At 43.4% G+C, this 19,773-nt stretch overlaps 1 protein-coding gene across 1 annotated transcript in view; it reads right to left on the bottom strand.

Moving 5' to 3' along the window:
- Positions 1-19,773, bottom strand: part of LOC143770144 (sulfotransferase 2B1-like) — a 448,155-nt gene that overhangs the window by 151,383 nt on the left and 276,999 nt on the right. The window contains exon 3 of the mRNA XM_077259474.1: positions 7,976-8,187. Coding sequence (XP_077115589.1) covers positions 7,976-8,187 — 212 coding nt within the window. The remainder of the gene's footprint in view (positions 1-7,975; positions 8,188-19,773) is intronic.

Here is a 19,773-nt window from a genome sequence, read left to right as displayed (position 1 = left end):
CCCTGTGTTGCGTCAGCCTGATGTGGCTCTTCCTTTTCAGGTTGAGGTCGACGCTTCTGAGATCGGAGCTGGGGCAGTGTTGTCGCAGAAAAGTTCTGACTGCTCCGTGATGAGGCCTTGTGCCTTCTTTTCCCGTAAATTTTCGCCCGCTGAGCGGAATTATGATGTTGGGAATCGGGAGCTTTTGGCCATGAAGTGGGCGTTTGAGGAGTGGCGCCATTGGCTTGAGGGGTCCAGACATCAGGTGGTGGTATTGACTGACCACAAAAATTTGATTTATCTTGAGACCGCCAGGCGCCTGAATCCTAGACAGGCGCGCTGGTCATTATTTTTTTCTCGGTTTAATTTTGTGGTGTCATACCTACTGGGTTCTAAGAATGTTAAGGCGGATGCCCTTTCTAGGAGTTTTGAGCCTGATTCACCCGGCAACTCTGAGCCCACAGGTATCCTTAAGGATGGAGTTATTTTGTCAGCCGTTTCTCCAGACCTGCGGCGGGCCTTGCAGGAGTTTCAGGCGGATAGACCGGATCGTTGTCCGCCTGATAGGCTGTTTGTTCCTGATGATTGGACCAGTAGAGTCATCTCTGAGGTGCATTCTTCTGCATTGGCAGGTCATCCTGGAATTTTTGGTACCAGGGATTTGGTGGCAAGATCCTTCTGGTGGCCTTCCCTGTCACGAGATGTGCGAGGCTTTGTGCAGTCTTGTGACGTTTGTGCTCGGGCCAAGCCTTGTTGTTCTCGGGCTAGTGGATTATTGTTGCCCTTGCCTATTCCTAAGAGGCCTTGGACGCACATCTCGATGGATTTTATTTCAGATCTGCCTGTTTCCCAGAAAATGTCTGTCATCTGGGTGGTGTGTGACCGTTTTTCTAAGATGGTCCATTTGGTTCCCCTGCCCAAATTGCCTTCTTCTTCCGAGTTGGTTCCCCTGTTTTTTCAAAATGTTGTTCGTTTGCATGGTATTCCTGAGAATATCGTTTCTGACAGAGGAACCCAATTTGTGTCTAGATTTTGGCGGGCATTCTGTGCTAGGATGGGCATAGATTTGTCTTTTTCGTCTGCTTTTCACCCTCAGACTAATGGCCAGACCGAGCGGACTAATCAGACCCTGGAGACATATCTGAGGTGTTTTGTGTCTGCTGACCAGGATGATTGGGTTGCTTTTTTGCCATTGGCGGAGTTCGCCCTCAATAATCGGGCCAGCTCTGCCACCTTGGTGTCCCCGTTTTTCTGTAATTCGGGGTTCCATCCTCGATTTTCCTCCGGTCAGGTGGAGTCCTCGGATTGTCCTGGAGTGGATGCGGTGGTGGAGAGATTGCATCATATTTGGGGGCAGGTGATGGACAATTTGAAGTTGTCCCAGGAGAAGACTCAGCTTTTTGCCAACCGTTACCGTCGTGTTGGTCCTCGGCTTTGTGTTGGAGATTTGGTGTGGTTGTCTTCTCGTTTTGTCCCTATGAGGGTCTCTTCTCCTAAGTTTAAGCCTCGGTTCATCGGTCCGTATAAAATATTGGAGATTCTTAACCCTGTTTCCTTCCGTTTAGACCTCCCTGCATCCTTTTCCATTCATAACGTTTTTCATCGGTCGTTATTGCGCAGGTATGAGGTACCTGTTGTGCCTTCCGTTGAGCCTCCTGCTCCGGTGTTGGTTGAGGGTGAGTTGGAGTACGTTGTGGAGAAAATCCTAGACTCCCGTGTTTCCAGACGGAGACTCCAGTATCTGGTCAAGTGGAAGGGATACGGCCAGGAGGATAATTCTTGGGTCACTGCATCTGATGTTCATGCCTCCGATCTGGTTCGTGCCTTTCATAGGGCCCATCCTGATCGCCCTGGTGGTTCTGGTGAGGGTTCGGTGCCCCCTCCTTGAGGGGGGGGTACTGTTGTGAATTTGGATTTTGGGCTCCCCCGGTGGCCACTGGTGGAATTGAACTTGTGTCATCATCTTTCCTGTTCACCTGTTCTCATCAGATCTGGGTGTCGCTATATAATCTGGCTTCTCTGTTAGTTGCTTGCCGGTCAAGAATGTTATCAGAAGCCTCTCTGTGCTTGTTCCTGCTCCCAGACATCTACTAGATAAGTTGGACTTTCGTCCATGTTTGTTTTTGCTTTTTGGTTCCAGTTCACAGCTGCAGTTTCGTTACTGTGTCTGGAAAGCTCTTGTTGATCAGGAATTGCCACTCTGGTATTATGAGTTAATGCCAGAGTCCTAAAGTAATTTCTGGATGGTGTTTTGTTAGGGTTTTCTGCTGACCATGAAAGTGTTCTTTCTGTCTTCTGCTATCTAGAAAGCGGACCTCAAATTTGCTAAAACTATTTTCCTGCTGTGTTTGTTATTTCATCTAAAATCACCGCCAATATATGTGGGGGGCCTCTGTCTCCTTTTTGGGCATTTCTCTAGAGGTGAGCCAGGTCTTATATTTCCCTCTGCTAGCATTATTTAGTTCTCCGGCCGGCGCTGGGCATATAGGGATAAAAAGTAGGACATGCTACCTGGCTACTTCTAGTTGTGCGGTAGGTTTAGTTCATGGTCAGTACAGTTCCCATCTTCCAAGAGCTTGTTCCTATATAGGCTTATGCTATGTTCTCTAGCCATGGAGATCATGACAGTACGGGGAATCTCTTCCTCAGAGCTGCTCCCACCACCTTCCTGTCCCTCACGCCAAGATGGGTCAAGGACCTCATCATCTACACTACCCTCTGCCCCCAACTGCTCCTCCTGATGTCATCATCAGCTGATGCGGCCTGCGATGTGGTGACCGGAGCCACTGGCCCACCCGCCTCTTCAGAGGAAGACAGAAAAAGCTGTTGGGCATCACTGCACCCTGCCTCTTCTTCCATTTCTCCAATGCTGCTTGGCTGGCCCCCTGTTTCCAAGCCAAGAGATTCAGAGAACAGAAGTAGAGACGGCTCCTGTCCTGGGCTCTCTGTCTGCCTGGGCAATTTGGCAGGTGGTGAAGAGACAGATGGCTGCTCTCCAGTGCTCTGTGTCTGAGAGGATGTGGCACTAATTGAAGTTGATGCATTAGCTGCCATCCATCCGACAACAGCTTCAATTTGTTCTTCACGCAGCAGCGGTGTACGGCACTCTGACACAAAGCTGCGCATGAATGACTGTTGCCTGGTGAAAGTGGGTGCTGATGAGTCACCGGTGCCCGCAGCAGGCACAGAATCCCCACGTCCCCTCCCTGCTCCGCGCCCACGCCCACGCCCACGTGCCTTACTCACTGCCTTCTTCATCTTGGTTGACTGATAAAGATAAGCAGAAAAGTACTAACGGCTTTGTGTGCTTATTCCTGAACAACTCCTCCTAACAGGTATAAGAAACACTAATTTTCTAAAGTGTGGACTAGACTTTAATATGAGCTAATGTGGCCTACACAAATGTAAAGTGGTGTAACTGGTGTGTTTGGTGAACTTTATTATTTATTTATTTTTTGGGGGCTGAACTGACAACAGATAGAGCTGCAGTCACACGGAGACCGTGCAGACAGCCGTAAACGGCGCTGCAAGGCCCAAAAACCCTCCTCTACGTTATCCTATGTAGTGTTTTTCCACAAGTTAGCTGGAGACGGGTGGAAAGACACTAATAGGAATTTTTTGAAAAAATGTGCAGCAGCCTGCACTACTTAAAACAAAATGAAAATTGATTTGGCGGTATGACGCAGTGAAGAACCCTGAGCTGGAGACAACCAGGCTATGGCTGCTCACAGACTACAGGGCGAGCTGCAGTCACACGGAGACCGTGCAGACAGCCGTAAACGGCGCTGCAAGGCCCAAAAACCCTCCTCTATGTTATCCTATGTAGTGTTTTTCCACAAATTAGCTGGAGACGGGTGGAAAGACACTAATAGGAATTTTTTGAAAAAATGTGCAGCAGCCTGCACTACTTAAAACAAAATGAAAATTGATTTGGCGGTATGACGCAGTGAAGAACCCTGAGCTGGAGACAACCAGGCTATGGCTGCTCACAGACTACAGGGCGAGCTGCAGTCACACGGAGACCGTGCAGACAGCCGTAAACGGCGCTGCAAGGCCCAAAACCCTCCTCTACGTTATCCTATGTAGTGTTTTTCCACAAATTAGCTGGAGACGGGTGGAAAGACACTAATAGGATTTTTTTGAATAAATTAGCAGCAGACTACGCTACTTGGAAAAAAAAAAAAAAAAGAACAGTATGAGGCAATGAACCACCCTCCCTGAACTGAATACAACCAGCTATGGATGGCCTATGTGGCTGCACTCAGACTAGAGAGTGGGCTGCACTCACACACACACACACACACAGACCTTGCAGATCGCTGTGAAAACAGCGCTACAAGGCAAAAGCAAGGTGAATAGTAGGTGAACACAGCGGTTGCTAAATTAGACTTTGGAAAGCACAAAGAAGCAAATCGCTATCTCTAAACTGGCCCTCAGTCAGCAAACAGCTTCCTGTCACTAACTGAATTCACAGCAGAGTGATCGCAAAATGGCGCCAGCGACTTTTAAACTGCATCATGACATCATTTCAGCAGCCAATCACAGCCTTGCCAGTAGTTTCATGCCCTCCATGCTAAACAGGATGTGCCCACACTTGGAATCATTCTCATTGGCTGAATTTCTGCATTTTGAATCTGGGAACTTCCGATTCCGGTATCCGATACGCGGCAAGTATCGGAATACCGGTATCGGAATTCCGATACAGCAAGTATCGGCCGATACCCGATACTTGCGGTATCGGAATGCTCAACACTACTTCTGAGCTTTGCGATTTGCCTGAAAAATATTTCCTGATTACATGTAGGGTATTGGCACACTCAGGAAAAATTGACCTCAGTTTGTTGTAAAAAAGAATTCCTATTAGACTTAAAAAATTATAAACTTTGAGCTAAAACAACATTTTAGAGGTAAAAATTTAACTTATTCTTTCTTCACCACTCAATGGTACAAAATTATGTGAGGCACATGTGGTGTCAATATGATCATTACACCCCTAGATGAATTCATTGGGGAGTAGTGTTGAGCATTCCGATACTGCAAATATCGGGTATCGGCCGATATTCGCTGTATCGGAATTCCGATACTGAGTTCCGATATTTTTGTGATATCGGAAATCGGAAGTTCCCATAAGTTCCCAGGCGTGTGCGGTGCGTATGGCTCCCAGGGTCTGGAGGAGAGGATACTCTCCTTCAGGCCCTGGGATCCATATTCATGTAAAAAATAAAGAATAAAAATAAAAAATATGGATATACTCACCCCTCCGACGGACCCTAGCTCGCTCTCACCGGTGCAAGCGTCTGCCTCAGTTCCTAAGAATGCAGTGAGTGAAGGACCTGCGATGACGTCGCAGTCACATGAGCAGTCACGTGAGCGGTTGCGTGACCGCGACGTCATCGAAGGTCCTTCACTCACTGCATTCTTAGGAACGGAGATCAAGGAAGAAAAGAGAAAATGCGGCACTCACCCTGATGAATTGCAAATTAAAGTCCTTTATTCATCATAACTTGACAACGGACATAGCAAGGAGAGGTGGCTGGGAGAGATCAGCGGTGCGGGGAAAGAGAACAGGACTACGATCGTTTCGCGCTTGTGCGCTTCCACGGACCCGTGGAAGCGCACAAGCGCGAAACGATCGTAGTCCTGTTCTCTTTCCCCGCACCGCTGATCTCTCCCAGCCACCTCTCCTTGCTATGTCCGTTGTCAAGTTATGATGAATAAAGGACTTTAATTTGCAATTCATCAGGGTGAGTGCCGCATTTTCCCTTTTCTTCCTTGATATCCATTCACTGCTTTTTTTTGCTGAGCACCACCCTAACATTGCTGACTATACACGTGCTATAGGAGTCTTGCAGTGGAATCCTCGGGCTGCGAGTACACCACCCGCTACGTGATACCTAGTGCCGTTCATGCTTTACACTGTTTGATTTTTATGCTTAGGAACGGAGGCAGACGCTTGCACCGGTGAGAGCCAGGGTCCGTCGGAGGGGTGAGTATATCCATATTTTTTATTTTAATTCTTTATTTTTTACATGGATATGGATCCCAGGGCCTGAAGGAGAGTTTCCTCTCCTTCAGACCCTGGGAACCATCCAGGATAGCTTCCGATATTTGTGTCCCATTGACTTGTATTGGTATCGGGTATCGGCGATATCCGATATTTTTTGGATATCATCCAATCCGATACCGATACTTTTGAATATTGGAAGGTATCGCTCAATACTATTGGGGAGTGTAGTTTTGTAAAATGATTTCACGTATGGGGGATTTCTGTTGTTCTGGTACCTCAGGAGCTCTGCCAATGTGAAGTGGCACCCTGAAACCATTGCAGCAAAATCTGAACTTATGGACTTATGAACAATATGGCGCCTCTTCCCTTCTGAGCTTTGCACTGTGCCTAAAAAGTAGTTTCCCCCACATATGGGTCATCGGCGTACTCAGGAGAAATAGCACAACAAATTGTATGGTGCAATTTCTCCTGTTCCCCTTGTGAAAATAAAAAATGGGGCTAAAGTAACATTTTTGTGAGGAAAATGTAATTTTTTATTTTTTTATTTTCACAGCTCAACGTTATAAACCTCTGTGAAGCACCTTGGAGTTCAATGTGCTAACCATATATCTATATATATTCCTTGAGGGGTTTAGTTTCTAAAATGGTGTCACTTGTGGGGGTTTCCCCTGCTTAGGCACATCAGGGGCTTTCCAAAAGAGACATGTCATCCACAAATAATTTCTGCATATTTTGGGTTCAAAAAATCAAATGACACATCTTCCCTTCCGATCTATACTGTACGCCCTAACATTGGTTTTCCCTCACATATGGGGTATCAGCATGCTCAGGGGCAATTGCACAAAAGATTTTGTTGTCCATTTTTCCTGTTACCTTATGAAAGTAAAGAAAATGGGCCAAAAGTAATTTTTTTGAGGATAAAAAGGTTAATGTTCATTTTTTTCCCACACTCCAAATATTCCTGTGAAGCACATGAAGGGTTACTAATCTTCTTGAATGTGATTTTGAGCATCTTGAGGGGTTCAGTTTTTAGGATGGTGTCACTCTTGGGTACTTTTTTATCATATAGACCTATCAAAGTCTCTTCAAATGTGAGGTGGTTCCTAAAAAAAACGGTTTTGTAAATTTTGTTGGAAAAATGAGAAATCGCTGGTCAACTTTTTACCCTTATAACTTCCTGAAAAAAATTTTGTTTAAAAAATTGTTCTGATGTAAAGTAGACATGTGGGAAATGTTATTTATTAACTATTCTGTGTGACATGTTTGAAAATTGCAAAAGTTTCCAAATTTTCGCCAAACTTCACTTTTTTTTCCACAAATGAATGAAACTTATATCGAAGAAATGTTACCGTTATCATGAAGTACAATATCTCACAAAAAATCTTTAGAATTGAGAGTCCTCAGTGGTTGATACCTTTTAATGGCTAACTGAAAAGATGGTAAGAAATTGCAAGCTTTCGAGACTACATACGTCTCTTCATCTGCCTGATGAAGAGACGTATGTAGTCTCGAAAGCTTGCAATTTGTTACCATCTTTTCAGTTAGCCATTAAAAGGTATCAACCACTGAGGACTCTCAATTCTAAATATTTTTCTATCTACTGGCTAACACAGTACCAAGATATATATCTTTCCTGTAACAAAAAACCTTCTCAGAATCAGTGGGATTTGTTGAAGCATTTCTGAGTTTTTACCTCATAAATTGACAGTGGTCAGAATTGAAAAAATTGGCCTGGTCATTAACGTGCAAACCACTTTGGGGAGTAAAAGGGTTAATATTTGCACACATCTTAGTGCTTACTCTGTGCTTCTGCTCTCTTTAGATTGCACTGTTTACATTATATATTTGATCTACATAGTACATCTAGATGTTATGTACTTTTCATTATGACACAATAATTATATTGATAAACATAATAATAACAATACAAATGTGAACACACTACAGCATTGCTGAATGTTTTTGATGATTTTTTGTGTAATAATTTACCTTTGCCTTAGAACCATTAAAAGATTTCATAAACAGGTGTTTGGGCAAGTGGCTGGTAATTAGGCGAGGGTGTTCCTCACTTTGTTGTAGCTCTTTGGCAACATCTAACTCTTCAATCCAAGGTACTCTTTTCCAGTTCGGTACAGTATTGTTCCAGGTTGGGTCTCCATTCTTTTGAATGAGGCTTAAAATCTCGATCATCCATGTGGTACCTAATGATGTTATTAAAAGCAAAAAGAAAAAAAGATATCATTTTAACATCTGAGAAATACTAGGTATTCAAGATGATCTCTGAGCATTTGTACAAGACATTTAAATTTATGGGGCCAGATCTGAATACATCTTATATGACGCATGTAAACAATATATTAAATGACACAATAAATTACAATAAAAAATACACAACTACAAATAAGATACGTGGAAGAAGCCAATTTGAATTCAGAAATGCATTTTCTTACTTCTAAACCATCTGTGATCGACATTTTTTGTGGTGAGGATGGTACAAGGTTTATTGACATAAAAAGCTTATTAGGAACAAAATGATTGCAGTGGAGACAAACGCAAAACCTTATACAATGATCCTGAATTTTAGGCCAGGGTCACACATAATGTATAAAAATACAGTCTGTTTTTTACAGACCAAATACTCAGAAATGTTCCCTGAACAGTGATCCATATGTCATGCGTTGGCAAGGTGTGGCTGCATATTTTGCGCATGTAAACCTCTGTATGGCATCCGTACAGCGAGATTTTCTCGCAGTCTTGCAAAATAGACATATAATGGATCCATGGGCTCAAATATTCGTGAAAACATATATACAGTCTATATACAGTACAGACCAAAAGTTTGGACACACCTTCTCATTTAAAAATTTTTCTGTATTTTCATGACTATGAAAATTGTACATTCACACTGAAGGCATCAAAACTATGAAGTAACACATGTGGAATTATATACTTAACAAAAAAATGTGAAACAACTGAAAATATGTCTTATATTCTAGGTTCTTCAAAGTAGCCACCTTTTGCTTTGATGACTGCTTTGCACACTCTTGGCATTCTCTTGATGAGCTTCAAGAGGAAGTCAACGGAAATGGTTTTCACTTCACAGGTGTGCCCTGTCAGGTTTAATAAGTGGGATTTCTTGCCTTATAAATGGGGATGGGACCATCAGTTGTGTTGTGCAGAAGTCTGGTGGATACACAGCTAATAGTCCTACTGAATAGACTGTTAGAATTTGTATTATGACAAGTAAAAAAGCAGCTAAGTAAAGAAAAATGAGTGGCCATCATTACTGTAAGACATGAAGGTCAGTCAGTCCGAAAAATTGGGAAAACTTTGAAAGTGTCCCCAAGTGCAGTGGCAAAAACCATCAAGCGCTACAAAGAAACTGGTTCACAAGAGGACTGCCCCAGGAAAGGAAGACCAAGAGTCACCTCTGCTTCTGAGGAAGTTTATCCGAGACCCCAACCTCAGAAATCGCAGGTTAACAGCAGACAGATTAGAGACCAGGTCAATGCCACACAGAGTTCTAGCAGCAGACACATCTCTACAACAACTGTTAAGGGGAGACTTTGTGTAGCAGGCCTTCATAGTAAAATAGCTGCTAGGAAACCACTGCTAAGGACAGGCAACAAGCAGAAGAGACTTGTTTGGGCTAAAGAACACAAGGAATGGACATAAGACCTGTGGAAATCTGTGCTTTGGCCTGATGAGTCCAAATTTGAGATCTTTGGTTCAAACCACCGTGTCTTTGTGCAACGCAGAAAAGGTGAACTCTACATGACTGGTTCCCACTGTGAAGCATGGAGGAGGAGTTGTGATGGTGTGGGGGGGGCTTTGCTGGTGACACTGTTGGGGATTTATTCAAAATTAAAGGCATACTGACCAGCATGGCTACCATAGTTTCTTACAGCGGCATGCTATTCCATCCGCTTTGCGTTTAGTTGGACCATCATTTTTTTTTCTACAGGACAATGACCCCAAACACACCTCCAGGCTGAGTAAGGGCTATTTGACCAAGAAGGAGAGTGATGGGGTGCTACACCAGATGACCTGGCCTCTACAGTCACCAGACCTGAACCCAATCAAGATGGTTTGGGGTGAGCTGGACCGTAGAGTGAAGGCAAAAGGGCCAACAAGGGCAAAGCATCTCTGGGAAATATTTCAAGATTGTTGGAAGACCATTCCTGGTGACTACCTCTTGAAGCTCATCAAGCTCATCAAGAGAATGCCAAGAGTGTTAATTCATAGTTTTGAAGCCTTCAGTGTGAATGTACAATTTTCCTAGTCATGAAAATACAGAAAAATCTTTAAATGAGAAGCTGTGTCCAAACTTTTGGTCTGTACTGTATATATATACCCCTATATTATGTGTAGACATTTATTTTATCTATTCTATTTTAACCTATCAGTGTGATTTTATTGTACACTGCACTGAATTGCCAGCTTTTCTATAGAACACCGATGCATATTTCTCGCAAGTCACACGTGTGGTCCGTGTGTAATCCGTATTTTCTCGCCTCCATAGATTTGCATTAGCGTATTTTTCTTGAAATACACTGACAATCGCAGCATGCTGCGATTGTCTCAGCCCATAAAATACGGCTGAGAAATATACGGCTGATGGAACCTGCCCTATAGAGAAACATTGGCCCGAGTGCAATGCATCGTTTTTGCGCCTCTCATATGTCCGTATTTCTCTCTAGTGTGACGCCGGCCTTGCGGTTCGCTCACACTAGCATCTAAAAAATTGGTCCCATTCTCATCCTGAAAAATTGGACTAGTGAAATTCATACGGTTCACCTTTTGTCATGATAATGCAATGTGAGTGTAAGATTATTTTCTCATCTTGGATTCATAAGCAATCCGTAAGCAATGCATTTTTATAATCCTCTTTTACATTCTATAATACACTATGTAAACTTAATAGCTAGTTGACAAAAATAAAGCAATCATGCATATAGATATAGATAAAAAGATGACAGAAAGATCTAAAATATATAGATAGTAAATAGAATACTGTAGATACAGAGGTTTGTAAAAGTATTTAACCCTTGGTATTTTTTGTGTTTTGCTACCTCACAACCTTTTATTTAAGGTTTGCATCAGTTCATGTAAAGAGCATGTCTACAACTCTGAATATTTTGTTTTCTTTTTATTGTGAAATGAACAATAAATAGGACAAAAAAATGAAAACTTCAGTATGAATAGCTATTAGTGATGAGCGAACGCGTTTGCCTCTACTCGTAACTCGACTGAGTATCACTGTACTCGGTGTACCGAGCATTTCCGCCCCTTGTCTGTCGATGTTCCTAAAGGCTCAGTTCCGGGACCCCTACTCTTCTCCATCTACACCTTCGGCCTGGGACATCTCATAGAATTCCATGGTTTGCAGTAGGATCTCTACGCCAATGACACACAGATCTACTTATCTGGATCTGACCTCACCTCCTTATACTCACTAAAATCCCACACTGCCTGTCTGCTATCTCGGCCTTCTTTTCTGCTCGCTTTCTAAAACTGAACTTGGACAAAACAGAATTCATCATCTTTCCCCCATATCACTCTACCCTTCCACCAGAACTATCCGTCAAGGTCAATGGCTGCTCATTTTCCCTTGTCCCGCATGCTCGGTGCCTTGGGGTGATCCTCGACTCTGCCCTCTGTTTCAAGCCACATATCCAAGCCCTTGCCTCCTCGTGCCATCTCAAACTCAAAAATATTTCCCGAATCTGTGCATTCCTCAACAACGAAACCACAAAAACATTAGTGCACAGCCTTATCATCTCCCACCGTGAGTACTGCAACCTCCTACTCTCTGGCCTCCCCTCTAGCACTCTGGCACCACTCCAATCCATCCAACACACTGCTCCTCGACTAACCTCTTTGTCTCCCCGCTATTCCCCAGCCTCTCTCTCGTCCAGAGACTCCAGTTCAAAACCTTTATTATGACATAAAAAGCCATCCACAACCAGTCTCCTCCATACATCTGTGACATGGTCTCCCGATACTTACCTACACGCAAACTTCGATCCTCACAAGATCTCCTTCTCTACTCCCCTCTCATCTCTTATTCCCACAACCGCATCCAAGACTTCTCCTGTGGTTCCCCCATCCTCTTGAACTCTCTACCCCAACTCATCAGACTCTCGCCTACCATAGAAACCTTCAAAAAGAACCTGAAGACACACCTCTTCTGACAAGCTTACAGCCTGCAGTGATCTACAACATACTGAACCGCCGCACAACCAGCTTTACCCTCTCCTAGTGTATCCTCACCCATCCCCTGCAGACTGTGAGCCCTCTTGGGCAGGGTCCTCCCTCCTTCTGTACCTGTTAGTGCCTTGTTTGTTTGTTTTTTGCTCATGTTTATTGCATTTGTCTATACATACCCCTTTTCACATGTAAAGTGCCATGGAATAAATGGCGCTATAAAGATGTATTATAATAATAATAATAATAATAATAATAATAATAATAATAGTGTAACAAGCTCCTGTCCAGTGTGGCTGTTTAATTTACCTTCCAGCATTTTTTTTCTTTTTTGGACATTACTGAGCTACACAAAGTAAGTCAGCAGGGCATGTGTTGTGCACTGCTTCTATTGTGATCCATGCACGAGTATTGCATTCTAAATCACATGTTGCTGGTGGAAAAAACATCCTGCTGTATCCCACCTTGTCATTTAGTGCTGTGGTGATATAAAACTGTCTGCAGACCTAAGGCACATTAAAAAAGTTATAATTTTTTCTGTTGCTAAATGTGAAACAGCCTGCTGTATCCCATGTTGTCATTTTGTGGCGGTGATATGAACATGTGTGCAGAGCTAGCATGCATTAAAAATAATTATAATATTTTCTTTTGCTGAAAGAATTTTATTTGTCATGTTGTGGCGGTGCTATGAACCTTTCTGCAGATCTAAGGCGCATTAAAAAAAATCTAATTTTTTTCTGTTGCTGAATGTGATGCAGCCCGCCATATCCCACATTGTCATGTTGTGGTGGTGATATGAACCTGTCTGCAGATGTAACATGCATTTTAAAAAAATCTACTTTTTTCTGTTGCTGAATGTGATACAACCCACCGTATCCAGCACTGTCATGTTCTAGTGGTGATATGAAGCTGTCTGCAGACATCAAGCACATTGAAATATTTATTTTTTTCTTTTGATAAAACGTGATACAGCATGCTATATCCAACCTTTTCATTTAGTGGCTTTGAAATTGTTCTGTGTGCAGAGCGGTTTCACATTCAAATAAATTATTATTTTTTTTTACAAATGTGATACAACATCCAAGATCTGAGTTTGAAATTGTTTTGAGCCTATCTTCTAGATTATGTGCATCTTTGGCATCCAATTTCTCATGGGCATCTTTTATACCTATCTTGAGACACGCATCTATTACACCCATCTTCTGACGAGCATCAAATGCTCTTGGGGTATTTGGCATTGGGTAGATGTAAGCTGGATCCTGGATTTTGTACTTCTCATAGCTGCCTTGTTATTGATCTTATTGTACTTTCCCATTCCTGCCAAAAAAATTATTCTGTTACTAACGTCATACAGTAGGATACATGTGACTTTGAAATTGTTTGGAGTATCTACTCAATCTTATACAGGCCTTATCTACAGGTCCCCAAAAATTCTTCTGTTACTAACGTCATACATTGGGAGACATGTCACTTTTAAATAGTTTGGAGCATCTCATCAATGTTATACAGGCCTTATTGATAGGCCCCAAAAATTCTTCTGTTACTAACATCATACAGTAGGGGACATGTCACTTTTAAATTGTTTGGAACTTCTGGTCAATGTTATACAGGCCTTATCGATAGGCCCCATAAATTCTTCTGTTACTAACGTCATACAGTAGGGGACATTTCACTTAGAAATTTTTTGGAGCCTATCTTCTAAATTTGTATCTTTGGCATCCAATTTCTCATGTGCATCTTTTATACCTAGCTTGAGACATACATCTGTTACACCTATCTTCTGACGAGCATCAAACACTCTCTGGAAATTTTGGGTAGATATATAATAGTTGTTGGCGGAATCATGGATCTCGTACTTCCCATAGCTGCCCTTTTATTGATCCTGTTATACGTTCACTTACCTAAAGGTATCCTCCTCTGCTTCCTCCTCTTCCCCAGGACCACCACCTCCTCACCTACACTATTTAAAATGTGCTATAACATGTAGATGACAATAATAGGGATGCTGATGATGGCATCATCAATGCTAACCATCTTAGTAGTCATTAAGAAAACGTACAAAAGGGTGCAAAGGTCCTTCATCTGGATCTAGTACACAAGTGTGAATTGCACCACATCCATTGTGCCAGGCTATGAAATATGTCACCCTGCACCAGGTGTCGGCGCTGCTGCCACAGTTGCTGCAACATATGCAGAGTTTAATTCCATGGTGCGGTCATATCACATATCAACCGGTTAACCGGTAGTCCGAATGATCTCGTTTGCAACTGAAGTACAATGATGGAAGTAAGCACAACAGTGGTTTTTGGAGCAGCACATCCAGGCTGGGACCATGGCAGAGGAATTGATGTACCATCAGGTTGAGGATGCGAACCATGCACGGCACGTGTGTAAGGTAGGCCAGGCGTAGGGCCGCCACCAGGTTTGCACCGTTATCGCACACGGCCTTCCCTGGCTCCAGGTTGAGTGTAGCCATTGCTCAAACTCACCATGGATAGCTGTCCACAACTGTTGATCTGTATGACTGCGATCTACAAGGCATATTATTGAAAACACTTCCTGATTATGGTGAGCCCTGGCTGCGCAGTACGAAGGTGGGGGATGTATTCTTTCTGCAGTGTTGTAACATGTGTTTATTTAAGGCAGAGGTTGAGGGCATAGGCGGAGGCCATAGAGGAAGTGAAGGAGGCAGAAGCACTGCAGTAACTGTTACACACAGAGGTTTATTCTGCAAGCCCTGGGGATTCCAAGACTTGGTGTCTAGTGACACCTTGGTGTCTACTGCTTTAGTTCTCCATCCCCTGGTGTGTACTAGTTTAGTTCTCATACCCAAGCTGTTTAGTAGTTTAGTTCTCCAATCACTGTTGTCTATTAGTTTATTTCTCCATGTTCTGGTGTTAATTTGTTTGTTTCTGCAATGATAGCTGTTTAGTAGTTTAATTCTTCAACCCCTGTTTGTCTATTAGTTTAGTTATCCATCGAATGGTGTGTAGTGGTTTAGTTCTCCAACCCTAGCTGTTTAGTAGTTTAGTTCTCCAACTCCTGTTGTCTAGTTGTTTAGTTATCTGTTATGATCCGGTGACTTTGGAGCCGCATGAGACTTTCTCAGGAGAAGTGGAATCTATACTGACCGCAAACCCTGAACTAACACCGCAACTAGAAGTAGCCGTGGGGTGTGCCTAACAAAACCCTAGACACCTCGACACAGCCGGAGGACTAAATATCCCTATAGATAGAAATAGGAATACTATCTTGCCTCAGAGCAGAACCCCAAAGGATAGGCAGCCCCCCATGAATATTGACTGTGAATAGGAGAGGAAAGACACACACAGGCAGAAAACAGATTTCAGCAAAAGAGGCCACTCTAGCTAAACAGGGAAAGCTAGGACAGAATACTAAGTGGTCAGTATTCAAACTCTAAAAATATCCACAGCAGAAAATACAAAAAGTTCCACAATCTAACTAAAGACATGGAATGTATATCTGCAACTCCTGAGAATCCAACAAGACTGAGAAAATACTGATACAATCTAAGCTGGACAAAAAAAACACTGGATAAAAAAAACACTGAATAGCACTAAATTGTTAAGCACACAGCATGTGTGCCACAAAAACCAGACACTTATCTTTGCAGATTTGGCAGCAAGGCAGAAGGAACCAGGCAAGGACAAAACCTCCAAAAACAATGGACAACTGGCAAGGACTAATGAATCCTGCACACCTAAATACCCCAGTCAGAACTGAAATCAGCAGAAACACCTGCCCAGGACTGCAACTCAGGGACAACTGCATTACCACCTACAACCACCGGAGGGAGCCCAAAAGCAGAATTCACAACAGTACCCCCCCTTCTTGAGGAGGGGTCACCGAACCCTCACTAGAGCCCCCAGGCCGATCAGGATGAGCCAGATGAAAAGCATGAACCAAATCAGCAGCATGGACATCAGAGGCAAAAACCCAAGAATTATCCTCCTGGCCATAACCCTTCCATTTGACAAGATACTGAAGCCTCCGCCTCGAAAAACGAGAATCCAAAATCTTCTGAACCACATACTGCAACTCCCCATCAACCAACACAGTGGCCGGAGGATCAACAGAGGGAACAACGGGTACCACATATTTCCGCAATAAAGATCTATGGAAGACATTATGGATAGCAAAAGAGGCCGGAAGCGCCAATCGAAAAGACACCGGATTAATAATCTCAGAAATCCTATAAGGACCAATAAACCGAGGCTTAAACTTAGGAGAAGAGACCTTCATAGGAACATGACGGGAAGACAACCAGACCAGATCCCCAACACGAAGCCGGGAACCAACACCCCGACGACGGTTAGCAAAACGTTGAGCCTTCTCCTGAGACAACACCAAATTGTCTACCACATGAGTCCAAATCTGCAGCAACCTGTCAACCACAGAATCCACACCAGGACAGTCAGAATGCTCAACCTGCCCAGAAGAAAAACGAGGATGAAAATCAAAATTACAAAAAAAAGGCGAAACCAAAGTAGCCGAACTAGCCCGATTATTAAGGGCAAACTCAGCCAATGGCAAAAAGGCCACCCATTCATCCTGATCAGCAGACACAAAGCATCTCAAATAAGTCTCCAAGGTCTGATTAGTTCGCTCAGTTTGGCCATTTGTCTGAGGATGAAATGCAGAGGAAAAAGATAAATCAATGCCCAGCCTAGCACAAAAGGCTCGCCAAAACCTAGAAACAAACTGGGAACCTCTGTCAGACACAATATTCTCTGGAATACCATGCAAACGAACCACATGCTGGAAAAACAACGAAACCAAATCTGAGAAGGAAGGCACTTTAGGCAAATGCACCAAATGAACCATTTTAGAGAACCGGTCACAAACAACCCAGATAACCGACATCTTCTGGGAAACCGGAAGATCAGAAATAAAATCCATAGAAATATGCGTCCAAGGCCTCTCAGGGACCGGCAACGGCAAAAGCAACCCACTAGCACGGGAACAACAAGGCTTGGCCTGCGCACAAGTCCCACAGGACTGCACAAAAGAACGCACATCACGTGATAAAGAAGGCCACCAAAAGGACCTACCAACCAAGTATCTGGTACCAAAAATACCAGGATGACCAGCCAACACAGAACCTCAGAAATCACTCTACTAGTCCATCTGTCAGGAACAAACAGTTTCCCCACTGGACAGCGGTCAGGTCTGTCAGCCTGAAATTCCTGAAGAACCCATCGTAAATCAGGGGAAATGGCAGAAAGAACCACCCCTTCTTTCAGAATGCCGACTGGTTCCAGGACCTCAGGAGAATCAGGCAAAAAACTCCTAGAAAGGGCATCAGCCTTAATATTCTTAGAACCCAGAAGATACGAGACCACAAAATCAAAAAGGGGAAAAAACAAAGACCATCGAGCCTGTCTAGGATTCAACCGTTTGGCAGACTCGAGGTAAATCAGATTCTTATGATCGGTCAAGACCACAATACGATGCTTAGCTCCCTCAAGCCAATGTCGCCACTCTTCAAACGCCCACTTCATAGCCAACAACTCCCAATTGCCGACATCATAATTGCGTTCAGCAGGCGAAAATTTATGGGAAAAGAAGGCACACGGTTTCATCAAGGAACCAGCAGGATCCCTCTGAGACAAAACGGCCCCTGCCCCAATCTCAGAAGCGTCAACCTCAACCTGAAACGGAAGAGAAACATCAGGTTGACGCAACACCGGAGCAGAAGTAAATCGACGTTTAAGCTCCTGAAAGGCAGAAACACCTGAAGAGGACCAATTCGCCACATCAGCACCTTTCTTAGTCAAATCGGTCAAGGGTTTAACCACGCTGGAAAAGTTAGCAATAAAACGGCGATAAAAATTTGCAAAACCCAAAAATTTCTGAAGGCTCTTTACGGATGTGGGTTGAATCCAATCATGAATGGCCTGAACCTTAACCGGGTCCATCTCAATAGATAAAGGAGAAAAAATAAAACCCAAGAAAGAAACCTTCTGCACCCCAAAGAGACACTTAGACCCCTTCACAAACAAAGCATTGTCACGAAGGATCTGAAATACCATCCTGACCTGTTCCACATGAGACTTCCAATCATCAGAAAAAAATCAAAATATCGTCCAGATATAGAATCAAGAATTTATCAATATAAGTCCGGAAGATATCATGCATGAAAGATTGAAAAACAGATGGAGCATTAGTGAGCCCGAACGGCATCACAAGGTACTCAAAATGGCCTTCGGGCGTATTGAACGTAGTTTTCCATTCATCACCCTGCTTAATACGAACAAGATTATACACCCCCCGAAGGTCAATCTTCGTAAACCAACTGGCCCCCTTAATCCTAGCAAACAAATCGGAAAGCAAGGGTAAAGGGTATTGAAATTTGACCGTGATCTTATTCAAGAGGCGATAATCAATACAGGGTCTCAAGGAGCCATCCTTCTTAGCAACAAAAAAAAAACCTGCTCCCATCGGTGAAAAAGATGGCCGAATATGCCCTTTCTCCAAAGACTCCTTAACATATACCGCTATGCGGAATTGTTCAGGCACAGACAGGTTGAAAAGTTGGCCCTTAGGAAACTTACAGCCTGGAATCAAATCAATAGCACAATCACAGTCCCTGTGCGGTGGAAGAGAACTGGACTTGGGCTCATCGAATACATCCTGAAAATCAGACAAAAACTCTAGAATTTCGGAAGAGGAAGAAGAGGAGATGGACATTAAAGGAACCTCATTATGAACCCCCTGACAACCCCAACTAGTCACAGACATAGACTTCCAATCCAACACAGAATTATGTACCTGCAACCATGGAAAACCCAGCACGATAGCATCATGTAAATTATGCAACACCAGAAATCGACAATCTTCCTGATGGGCTGGCGCCATACGCATGGTCACCTGAGTCCAAAACTGGGGCTTATTTTTAGCCAAGGTGTAGCATCAATGCCCCTTAAAGGAATAAGGTTCTGCAAAGGCTGCAAGGGAAAACCACAACGCCTGGCAAACTCAAAGTCCATTAAGTTCAAAGCGGCGCCTGAATCCACAAACGCCATGACAGAAAATGATGACAATGAACAGATCAGGGACACAGATAACAGAAATTTAGGTTGTACAGTACTAATGGTAAATGAACTAGCGATCTTCTTTGTCCGCTTAGGGCAGACTGAAATGACATGAAAAGCGTCGCCACAATAATAACACAACTTATTCTGACGTCTGAATCCTTGTCGTTCTGTTCTAGACAGAATCCTATCACACTGCATTGGCTCAGGACACTGCTCTGAGGACAACGCGACAGTATGCATAGTTCTGCGCTCCCGCAAGCGCCGATCAATCTGAATGGCCAGAGACATAGAATCACTCAGACCGAAAGGCGTGGGAAACCCCACCATAACATCTTTAACGGATTCAGAAAGACCCTTTCTGAAAATTGCCTCCAAAGCATCATCATTCCATTTAGTCAACACAGACCATTTTCTAAATTTCTGACAATACAATTCTGCCGCCTCTTGGCCCTGAGACAGAACCAACAAGGTCTTCTCCGCTTGATCCACAGAATTAGGTTCATCATATAATAGTCCCAAAGC

This window comes from Ranitomeya variabilis, chromosome 4 (genome assembly GCF_051348905.1).
Source record: "Ranitomeya variabilis isolate aRanVar5 chromosome 4, aRanVar5.hap1, whole genome shotgun sequence".
NCBI classification, from domain to species: Eukaryota; Metazoa; Chordata; class Amphibia; order Anura; family Dendrobatidae; genus Ranitomeya; species Ranitomeya variabilis.
Note: the sequence above shows the minus strand (reverse complement) of the source record. Positions and strands in the feature narration are given on the sequence as shown.